The sequence below is a fragment of the Artemia sp. Qi Xiang Cuo genome, chromosome 4 (genome assembly GCF_049724085.1).
Source record: "Artemia sp. Qi Xiang Cuo chromosome 4, ASM4972408v1, whole genome shotgun sequence".
NCBI classification, from domain to species: domain Eukaryota; kingdom Metazoa; phylum Arthropoda; class Branchiopoda; order Anostraca; family Artemiidae; genus Artemia; species Artemia sp. Qi Xiang Cuo.
Genome location: NC_142797.1, coordinates 77,308,351 through 77,320,683, shown reverse-complemented (window position 1 = coordinate 77,320,683; position 12,333 = coordinate 77,308,351). Strand labels below are relative to the sequence as shown.

The window sequence follows — 12,333 nt, the reverse complement described above, 5'->3', positions numbered from 1 at the left end:
TCAATACCTCACTCTTTAAGCTAGTTTTCTTAGAACTTTAAAAAATGCTTTTAATTTAGTGGCCCTTGTGTTTCAGGAATCATTCTTAAGGGTTCGGGACAAAAATTCCAACTTTACCATAAAGTGCGAGGCATTGAGAAGGGGGAAACCCCTCTGATATACAGAATAATTTATGTTCGTTTTAAGTTTTACTGTTGCTTCTTACTTTCAATTGAAACAATTTGTTTCTTATATTTAATTTCTGATCGTTTTTCAAATGATGCCAGGAAATAAAGCTTTCCTCCATGGAAAATTCCCTCTCCCGCACAAAATTTTGCTAAACAAACCTCCTCTCACGAAAAAGCATAACAGAACCCCCATACATCCACCTGGAAGATACCCACCGGACGATTCCATCCTTGCTGAATATCTTTCAAGAAATTTTCTCGAATTTTTTTTTCCAAGGGTGATCATAACGATTCTTTAGTCCTAGAATATTGTGAGAGGGTTCATTCGAACGGAAATTAAAAGTTTTAGTGCCCTTTTTGAATGACCAAAAAAATTGGAGTTTGGTAGGTGGGGCTGGATCGGGGTATACGTGGGAGGATCTTTCAATGGAGGAAGTTTTAATGGGGGAAAGTATATTGCTATGAAAGGGCGCAGGATTTCCCAGCATTATTTAGAAAAATGATCAGAAATTAAATAAAATAAAAAAAATTCAACTGAAAAACTTTTGAACTGAAAACTTTTCAACATCAAAACATAAAGCAAACAGAAATTATTCCGTATATGATTGTGTTCGCCCCCTAGTCAATACATCGTTCTTTACGGTAAATTTGTTTTAGTACTTTCATAAGAGCTATTTATTCTGATTAACGGAATTTGTGATTAAGGGATCAATCTTAAATAATTGGAAACAAACTCAAACTTTAGCATAAAGAGCTAGGTATTGACTTGGGGGTGGACCCCCCCCCCCCATATACGTAATAAAAATATACGAATATAGAAGTTTGTTACGTAAGTTAATTCGTAAGTTACGTATATTTATTGCTAATAAAAACGTTTGTAAATAAAATTAAACAATTTTCAAGAAAGAAATTTAGCAAAAAAAATTAAGTTAATTTGCAAATTTCGTTTTAATTATTCATGTGCAGTGAACCGAAATCAAAACCTGCGTTAATTCAAAAACGTTCAGAAATTAAATTGAAAAAACAAATTTCTTTTTAACTGAAAGTAAGGAGTGAAATTAAAACTTAAAACGAACAGAAATTATTACTTATATGAAAGGGGCTGTCCCCTCCTCAACGCCTCGCTCTTTACGCTAAAGTTTGACTTTTTCTCACAACTTTATTTTTTATAACAATAGAAAACTTTAGCGTAAAGACCAAGGCGTTGAGGAGGGGACAACCTTTTTCATTGTATATATACTTATATATATATATATAAGAATGAATATATATATACATATATATATATATATATATATATATATGTATATATATATTCATTCTTATATATATATATAAGTATATATACAATTAAATTTATTTTAGTGCTTTAGCACACTTGAAAGTCTGTTGCTGATAAATACTTAACTGATATTAGAGTATCTCTCTAAAGAAAAAGGAAAAAAGTAATTTATATATATATATATATATATATATATATATATATATATATATATATATATATATATATATATATATATATATATATATATATATATATATATCCGGTCTATTTGCATCTGCCAACTTTCGCCTCTTAGCCTATTCAGACAATGTAGCTTCTCTTACTGTATTGAAAATCAGATTTGGTTTCAGTAGCGATCATTTAGATTCAGAATTGAAATTTAATAGAATTGATTACATTTATTTAAAGTAACGTTCAAATTCTTCTTTTTGGTAAAGTTGCATTTTGGCACTAACCGTGACATGTTCTCTTTTTGCGATTAGCAGCTCAACTATCCCAAACATTTGTGTCAGCACCAATATGATGAATCAGAGGCAACGCTGTAGCGTTGCCTATAGCAAAGACCTTACGCCTCTAATGTTTTATTATTTATTATTATTATTTTTTTCCCCAGAGGCACTTCATATGAAAGGGGCCGTCGTAGATCCTTCAAAGAGGGCTCATTCGATTAAAAATCGAGAGTTCTAGTGTCCTTTTTAATAGTCTAAATTGATTGGAGGGTAACTAGCCCCCCCACGCCCATCATTCCCCCAAACACATCCAATTAAAATTTTGAAATAGCATTTTATTCAGCGTAGTGGATTTCCAGATAGAAAATATATTTTTGAGGAGGACACTCCCCCAAAAACCTCAGTGCAAGGGTTTTAAGTTATGCCCTGGGGGCATATATGGTTTTTATAGAAGGTGTTTTCATAGAAACTTCAAAAAAGGCTCATTCGATTGGAAAGTTAAAGGGCTAGTGCCCTTTTAAAAATTCAGAAGTGATTTTAGCGCAACTAACCCCCCCCCCCCCCGCCCGTCATTCCCCCAAACACATCCAATCAAAATTTTGAGATAGCCATTTTGTTTAGCGTAGTTGATTTCCTGATAGAAAATGTGTTATCAAGGAGGTCACTCCCCCACAACCCTCAAGGTGAGGGTTTTAAGTTATACCCTGGGGGCATATAAGGTTTTTATAGAAGGAGTTGTCGTAGAAACTTCAAAAAAGGCTCATTTGATTGCAAATTCAAAGGGCTTGTGCCCGTTTTAATAGTCGAAAGTGATTTGAGGGCAACTAACCCCCCTCTCACGCCCACCTTTTCCCCAAACACATCCAATCAAAATTTTGAGATAGTCATTTTATTAAATGTATTTTTTAGTTCTGGAAATTAGGTCTTTGAGGATGACCACTCCCCCAGAGACCTCAGGGCAAGAGTTGTAAGTTGTGCCCTGGGGGCATATAAGGTTTTGTATAGACAACATTGTCGTAGAAACTTCAGAAAGAGCTCATTCGATTACAAATTTAAATGACTAGTTCCCTTTTTAATAGTCGAAAGTGATTCTATGGCAAATGACACTCCTTCCACGCCAGCCATTTCCCCAAACACATCCAATCAAAATTTTGTTATAGCCATTTTGTTCAACGTAGTTGAATGTTCTGGAAATTATATGTTTTAGCAGGATAGTCCCCTACAGTCTTCAGGGGCAAGGATTATAAGTTTTGCCCTGGAGGCATATATGGTTCTTATGGAAGGAATGCTCGTATAAACTTCAGAGAGGGCTCATTAGATTGGAAATTGAAAGTTGTTGCGTGAAAAAATCACGTTTGATTTATCAGAGGCATGTAATTAAGTTGTCTGCAGCAAAGCTCATAAGGATTCAATGTTTTATTATTATTAATTTAAAAAAACCTTGCATAAAAATAAGTTTTCTAAGAAAAGTAAAGAGCCATATTGAACTCAGGACCAACAGAAATTCATTCATATTATAGATAAAACTTAAAAAGACCAGGAATTAGTATTAAAGTAATAAACGAAACCCCGAACGAACAGAAATTAAAATTAACTATATTACAAACATAAAGATAACCGGTGCAAACATAAATGATTGAATAAATCTCATACAGCTTCAATTTTTTTTATTATTTTGCCCCCAGAGGTGCTTTATATGCAAGGTTTAAAAATACTATTTTGTTAAAAATTGTTGAAAGGTTAAATAACAAAACTCTGGTGTCGATAAAACACCACAGGGCCTGGGGGCAGGAAGGGATGCTCGTATAAACTTCAGAGAGGGCTCATTTGATTGGAAATTGGAAGTTCTAGTCCAGCTTTTAAGAGTCAAAAGTGATCAAAGGGCAACTAACCCCCCCCCTCTACGCCCTTTTTACACAATATATATCAGATAAAAATTTTGAGCTAGCCATTTTGTTAAAAAAAAAAGTTCAAAGGTCAGAAAACGAAAACTCCGGGGTCGACACAAGTTGTACAAACATAATATTTGTAATATAATTCGTTTTATAACTAATTAATCATTATTTATAATAAATATATATACTAATTAATCATAATTTATACCCGGGAGGCATATATAGCAGTTATGGAAGGAATTCTCCTATAAACTTCAGAGAGGGCTCATTTGATTGGAAATTGGAAGTTCTAGTTCAGTTTTTAAGAGTTAAAAGTGATCGAAAGTTTTTCAAAGTCATAAGAAACTTTGAAATATTTGAAAAAACAAAACAATTCAAATCAATATTTTAGCACAGTTTTTTAATCAATACTAAAGTTTTCCACTCCAACCCTGTGGGTAGGGGCGGTTTCGGAAAATTAAAAAAACACACAAAAAAAACAAAACAACACTAGTCTTAACAGATGCGCATTGTATAGTGAAGTCAAAACCACAGAAATACCAACATATTTGAAGATATACCATTTAAAAAAATCATTAAGGGTCAATCCCGACCTCCTCTACTTTTCAGAGGAGCTTTTGAACCTACCCTTGCTTTAAAACCTTGCTTTAAAACAAAAATAAAGAATAATATAATATTTTCCCCTATTCTTAGATTGGCAGTTGGATAAGTCTAGTAATCATAACCCCTCCCATGTGGATACTTCCTGGTAGTTAATCATTATTTTATAACATCAATATCCTTATAGTCCTTACAGTGTTTTTTTCATTTCCTCGTAATAATTTTCGTCACAATAATTTCATGTCCTCTTTCTAGGATGGAAAAGTAGATCTTGGCCGAATTCATCATATCAAATATTTGGATCAAGTTATTAATGAGGCACTAAGAATTTTTCCACCATCACCAAGCTTTAGACGGTGTGTTTTCCTTATCTAGTCAACCTCTATCCCTTCCCCTTTTTATGTCTGTCTGGCTCTCTTCTCTTTCTCTCCTATCACTTTCTCTCTCTCTTATTTCTCTCTGTCTCTCCCACTCTCTCTATCTTTGCTTATCTATTGTTTTCTCTTCTTCGCTCTTTCACTTCACTTATTATTCTGTATCTGCTTTGTATTCCTCTCATTTTTTGTTATATGTTATGTTTTGCCAAAGCTTACTTACGTAAAATTGATCGCATAAAAATAAAGGAATTTACCTAAACTTTTGAATATTTAAACTTCAAATATTTTGGCTTACTGTGTTCCAAATTCGTGTAGAAGGATGGATTCAACTACAGAAAAGGTTGTTTTTAATCCTCAAAAAGTCCAATGTAGAAGTCCAGTTTCAACTATTTACTGTTAGTCTGTCACTTCACCCATTTATATGAGTGTTCATAATTTAAGTCTGAGCATAGGTAATTCATAAGGTTTCAATGAAGCTGTTTTTGATTTGGTTGCTAAAATATGTTATTTTGTTACATCGACAGAAAACACGAGTCGAAAACGAGAGTATCCCTTTTTACATATATTATAAACACATGTCGAAAATGTTAGAGTAAAAAATACATTTAGGATAAATCTACACCACTAAGCCCCTGTTTAGAAGGGAATGCAATGGAGTATATGTAAAAACACAGATGCTTAAAAATAAAGCTATTTATTTCTATAATACATTTATTGGGGTTAAAACTGTTATGTGTTTCTTATATTATATTCTAATTACTTTTAATTGCCTTTTCAGTGAGGTTACGGTAGACGAGGCACAGCTAGGACCATATAAGTTACCTCGTGACACTGTTATTGAGATAAACGTATTTGGTATTCATCATGATCCAAAAATATGGCCTGACCCTTGGAAATTTGATCCATCAAGGTATTCAAACATATTATCCCTTTGTTTTGTTCTTTTCTTATTTCATTTTTTGTCCTGAACTATTTAGTCGTACAAATATTTAAGCTAGTAGTGCTATTATTATATTGATTTTTGTCATATCCCCTATCCCTAAATTTATGGTGCCAGATAAAACTAATTATTTGGTTTGCTACATGTCTTTTATCAAGGTTCTCTCTCACTATTGACTCTTCTTTTGAAAAAGTAAACAAGAAAAACTTTAAGGGATAACTTCCTCAGGTTTATCATTTCAGATTCAAGCGAGACGTCATATGAAGCTGTTGTTCAAGTACTCTGTTCTTGGCTTGCCAGCCCCAAAATAACTGGATCCAGTTGTTTGCCTTTGAGTCTGTCTTGTTAGTTGGAAAATTTGGGGCACAATACGAGAAAGCTATAGAGAAGGAGTCAGTTTAAGTACTAGTAGAAGACAATCATAGATGCTATCTCAAACCTATCACTAACAGACCGGAGAGTAGGATGATCGTAAAGTAGAAGGATCTAGCTGAGGGGTAGAGAGTGTTTGCAGCGAATATTGCTCTCCAGCTTTTCTGCGTAGTAGGTTCTCAGCCATTCGAGGTTAGTGTTTCAAGAGATATCTCTGGTAAAGTGTATCCGAGGACAAGCTTCTCGTCAACTTTCATTATAATTCCATTCAAGATGATGGACTTGTGAGCTATACGAGTACATGGCATTTTTGGCCGGAAGATTTAGTTTAAAGAAGATCTGTCTTTAGTGGCAGAGAGACTTTGATTGAGGGTTCATGTTTCGGGATGACTAAATGTATTATGGTGTCATCAGCAAAATGATACATGCAGATTATGATTAGTTGCTTGTGTAAATCTTTTGCATTTTTTTTTAGATTAGAGCCAACAGAAATAAGAAAGGTAGAATACAAATGCAAAAACTAATTAAATTTTGTTACTTTATTATCCAACTGTTTCTGTCATTCTCAGTGCTAAAAGGGAACACTTTTTATAAAATCTATAATTTACGTATTGACCCTTTGTTGAAGTTCAGTTTAACTATACAAACTCTTAAATTAGACCATTCAATCAGATATCTCAAGTATCTATCATATATATTTACATGGTGTATTTAACAATTTAACATATACATCCTATATAGCCTATGTTTCATATATTTATAACATGTCTCATATGAGACGTGCTATGAAGTGTTAACTTACCGCCACCATTAATAAAAAATCCATTTAATTGACTTAAAATGGATTTTGTGCAGTAATCAGTGTGGGAACAATCAATTCTAAGGTAAATAATTTCTTAGAGCACACTGCTTTTCCATTTACAAAAAATTTAAACAAGAAAAACGGGTTTTACTACTACTACTAACAAATCATCGCAGCACCAAGCCGCCTGAGGCCAACACAGCTACGCACGCTCCTCTTCCACCCCAATCTATTCAAAGCCTCCCTTTTTACACCCGCCCACGAAGTTCCCATTTCCTTTAAATCTTTCTTTATGACGTCTTCCCACCATAGACGGGGACGACCTGCTTTCCGTTTAGCCCTAGATGGTTGGCCGAAAAGAACAATCTTCGGCAATCTGTCATCCTTCATCCGCACAACATGCACTAACCACCTCAACCTTTCTTTCATTATAGACCTAGAAAGTGGTATTGAACCACATTTTTCGTATAGCCTATTGTTTGAAATACGGTCAGTCAGGCGGGTACCCAGAACAATCCTTAAGCAATTTCTCTGTAAAACATCTAGCAAATCTTCATCCGCTTTTCGGAGCGTCCATGCTTCAAAGCCATATTTGACCACTGTCATCACTGTAGCTTCTAAGATTCTAATCTTGGTTTGCAGACTTATCTTCCTATTCTTCCAGACTTTTTTTAACTGTGAAAAAACACACTGAGCCGTGGCTATTCTATTGTTAACATCTTCACTCATCCCACAATCTTTACTAATAATACTACCAAGGTAAGTGAAGCTGCCCACCTGATCAATCTTTTCATTCCCAAACGTCACCTTTTCATCTTCACTTATTCCTAGCCTTAGTGACTTAGTCTTCCTAACATTAACTTTCAAACTAATACTAGCACCCTGAACTCGCAAAACCTCTAAAACTTCATTCATTCTGCTCACACTTTCATCTAGGATGCTTAAATCATCAGCATAATCCAAGTCCAGGAGACTTTTTCCTCCCCATTTGATTCCGTGGTCTCCCATTGCCTTTCCTGTGCTCCTTGAATCAAAGTCCATCAAAACAATCCATATAAAGGGGGATAGAACACAACCCTGCTTAACTCCTGATTTAATACCAAACCAGCTGCTATCCTCATTTCTTACCTTAACCGCTGCAGTATTATTCTCGTACATAACACTAATCACTTTATTGTATTTGTCTGGTATACCATACAAGGATAAAACCTTTACTAAAGCTCCTCTATCAACAGAATTGAACGCTTGCTCATAATCTATAAAACTGAGGACCAAAGGTGTTTGAAAACTTAGGCACTTCTCAATTATTAACCTAAGAGTGAAAATTTGGTCAACACATCCTCTACCTTCTCTAAAACCGCACTGCTCTTCTCTTAAAACTTTGTCTACGGCATCTCTCAGTCTAAAAAGTATCATATTACTAAGCAATTTGCTACCTACAGAGACCAGACTAATGCCTCGATAATTACCATACTCACTTTTATCACCTTTCTTATAAAGTGGCTTAATTAAGGTTTTCCTAAAATCGTTAGGTACTTCCCCTTTTTCAAAAATCATATTCATAATCTTCAATAACTTATTTCTAACCTCAGAGCCACCATATTTAAGAAACTCATTTACTACCCTATCAGCACCTGGAGCCTTATTATTCTTTAATTCTTTTAGTACTGTTGCTAATTCCTCCTCACAAAACAAATCTTCCTTCACATCCAAGGTATCACAAACTTTTTCATTTTCCTCTATATTTTTTCTTGCAACTCTATCTCGGTTAAGCGAGTTCTCAAAATGTTCGGCCCATCTCGCTCTAGCTTTTTCCTTATCGCTAATTGCCACCCCATTCCTATCTTTAACTGGGACAAGTCCGGATTGACTTCTACCTCTCAATTTGTTAACGTGCGAGTACAATATTTTACTATTATGCCGTCTTGCTGCATCTTCTAAATCCTCGGCAATTTTATCCATGGCCTCCACTTCACACCTCCTTAGTTCATATTTCCATGCTTTCTCCACTTTCTTTACATTTCTTTTGTTTTCATGCGATCTATCACTCAGATAATTCTTGTACAAGTCCTTTGTCCTTTCTATTCAACATAAAGCTTTTTCACTAATATTCTGAGCTGCAGTTCTAACTTTCTTCCCTACTAAACCTTCTGCAACTCCAGAAATTATGTTTCTAAAATTATTCCAACCATCTTCCACATTAACAAATTTTAAACTCTCAAGTTTAGTATTCAACTGTTCCTGGAAAATTTCTCTCAAATTCTCATCCTGGAGTCCACCAACATCATAACTTCTCGGGAGGTACCTTCCGATATTCAGCTTGATTAACCCTTGACACTACTAGATGGTGATCTTTATTTAACATCATACAGCCTCTATACCTAGTATCTTGTATTGATCCTGCCAGTCTTCGGTTTACTATAACATAATCAATAAGGTTTGCTGTCTTACCATCACGTGAATACCAAGTTAGCTTATGAGCCATTTTATGACCAAACACCGTATTGGTTATAACTAGATTGTTATACCTACAAAATTGCAAAAGTCTGTATCCATTACTGTTTTCTTTTCCTACACCAAATTTACCTAAGCTGGGATACCATCTATCCTTATTTCTACCAACCTGGGCGTTAAAATTTCCCAGTAATAACATCATATTTCTACCTGGGACCTTGTCTATTTGCTCCTGTAACTGTAAGTAAAATTCATCTGAGTCACTAGTATCTCCATCAGTCGGATCTACAGGGGCGTATACTACTATAACTGATACCCTGAACTTTCTAGTCATAAAATGAGCAATTATTCTATTATTAATACCTTCCCAGCCTAAACAAGACTTAGCAGCTTCCTTATTCATCATGAGCCCTACTCCCTGTCTATGTACCCAATTCTTCCTGCCTGAGTAAATAAATTCTATATCACCTAATTTCAAGCTTCCTACTCCTGGGATATGAGTTTCTGAAATTCCTAATAAATCCAGTTCGAATCGTCTGAATTCATCAGTCAAAATGTTGATACGATACTCATTTTTATATGTCGTAACATTCCAAGTTCCAATTTTCATGTTCTGTAAATCATTGAAATTATTTTCGCATCAGGAAAAGCAATAATCCCGGATACCAGTGCAGGAAGGGGATCACATATCTTCTCAATTCTACACCGAAGTGCTTAAGCCGGCTTAGAAACGGACAGCAAGAAGTCCCTGGGACCTCCATGAATGGAGGCTTTGTGCAATCCTGAGCCCATCTTTGTCACAATATGGTTCTCAGCACTTGGCTATGCTCTTCTATCAGAAGGAGTCGAAATCCTGCACAGAAAATCTCAACCCAATTACCTTCGATTCAATATATATTCATGCCTAAAAATATTATGCTACTACGGGGAGGCAACCCGTAATAGATAGATTAGCTAGGAAGAGGTTTTTCAGCCCAAAGACGCCCATTAAAACATACCAATCCCAAAAGAATTGTCCATTAATCAGAATCCCGTGCAAATGCTGTGTCGTTTACTAGGCTATAATTTCCTCGAGGGGCGCCACTCCTCAAGTGGGAATAGAATTGACCGCAAGGTCCCCAGTCTTGCAGGTACCCCGAAAAGGTCTAGGCAGCCCTTTGCAGAGGCCGTTGTCCATAGATCTGGATCTTACGCCCTGCCACAATTGTCCTCCTATAGAGGACCCTCCCGCTATGGTGTTCTGCATCACCATGCAATTTAACCCATTGCTGGGAGAAGGTTTGCAACTCATGGAACTTGTGGACAAACCAGTGGGCCCTTTTAGTGTACATTTGAGGGGCTTTCTTCCTCCTCCACCTTCATTTATGTCCCTGGATAAGGCCGTTCCATTTTCGCTTCTAGACCTCCAGGAACAAGGTTCCTCCTTTGGCCGTCCCTTTTCTGAACTCATTATACATCCCTGTACAGCAGTCCCTTCTTGCTACCTGAAGACACGCTGAATGGCCAAGACGAGTCCAGATATACTGATCACTTTTGTTTTGCAAAGGCCATAACTCAGTGACATATTTAACCTACTACTTATAAATATACATAACTCACTGACTAGGACTATATAAGTTATATACAGCAATATATAGCTCAGTGACATATTTAACCTACTATTTATAAATATGTGTAACTCACTGACTAGGCCTATATAAGTTATATACAGAAATATATAACTCAGTGACATATTTAGCCTACTACTTATAAATATGTGTAACTCACTGACTAGGCATATTAAAACGCTAGAATTAAAACGGGTTTTAATTCTTATAAAGCAGTGAATACAAATAAAACACTAAATTAAACAAAAAAAACTCCGAATATTTCGGCCCCACGTCCGGGAGCCTTTCTCAACGGGGGAAAAAAATGAAAAAAAATGTTCTTTTTAAAAACCTTAACTTACATCAGTATAAAAACATACTAAACAAACAGAAGAAAAATATAAATAAATAGGAAAACAAAACTCACATATTAAATAAACACATCAATTCATTGGCGTATAAACAAAATCGAATGTTTATATTGATTGAAACACGCCTTCTCAAAAGTATATAATTGGAAATCTATCAAAAAATAAAAATTTATTTATACTTAAACCAAAACAATAAAGGTCGGCTAACCCCCGGCCCATAACCCTTAATTAGATCACACAAGTTCATCACCCAATGTTTGAATTATAAATTGAACCGATTCGTTTGCTTGCAAGCTTAGCTGCAGTTCGTTTACTTTTCCCAACATTTAACCCATTCTGACCTTTGTTCGCAAGGTCATCTTTTGTTTCAGAACTATTATTAAAATCAGTACTGATTGAAAATCTTACCTGCTTTTTAATTAAACTATTATAAATTGAATTGATCCTAAAATCCCCTTCATCTCTATTGATGCTAATACCCCCATATATTATCTTTTTTATTTCTATAATTTCCCTGAAGCTTTGTAAAAGTCCTACAGACGTATCTACTATTTTTGTTTGATCAAATAAAATATTGTGATGAGGAAATTTATAAACATGTTCTGCAACAGCTGACTCAAACGTTTCTGGTGTTTTATTTTGTTTTAGAGACCAATCTATGAGATTCTTGTGTTGCTGTAGCCTATTTTCTAAAATCTGTTGTGTTCTTCCCACATAAAATTTACCACAAGGTTATAAGATTATTTTGTAAGAATTGTGTTTGCAACAAAGTAATAATAAAAATATCCTTGAAATTTGTACTGTATCCTTTCTACTTTCAGGTTTGAGCTGGACAATAAGCTTAAACAACATCCAATGGCATGGCTACCCTTTGGAGCTGGCCCAAGGAATTGTATTGGAACACGTTTCGCTTTAAATGAAATGAAAATTTGTCTCGCAAAACTGATGCTGCAATACAGGTGAGGAGAACTACCTTAATTTTCTGGAAATACAAAGACACTAATAAGATGATCATGGTATCATTATGACCTTTTA

The 12,333-nt window shown here is 35.0% G+C and overlaps 1 protein-coding gene across 1 annotated transcript in view; it reads left to right on the top strand.

Annotated features, from left to right (window-relative positions):
* The window catches only part of LOC148953453 (cytochrome P450 3A8-like), a 97,153-nt gene that overhangs the window by 57,658 nt on the left and 27,162 nt on the right, over nt 1-12,333 (top strand). The window contains exons 6-8 of the mRNA XM_089088542.1: nt 4,652-4,752; nt 5,552-5,683; nt 12,120-12,257. Coding sequence (XP_088944668.1) covers nt 4,652-4,752; nt 5,552-5,683; nt 12,120-12,257 — 371 coding nt within the window. The remainder of the gene's footprint in view (nt 1-4,651; nt 4,753-5,551; nt 5,684-12,119; nt 12,258-12,333) is intronic.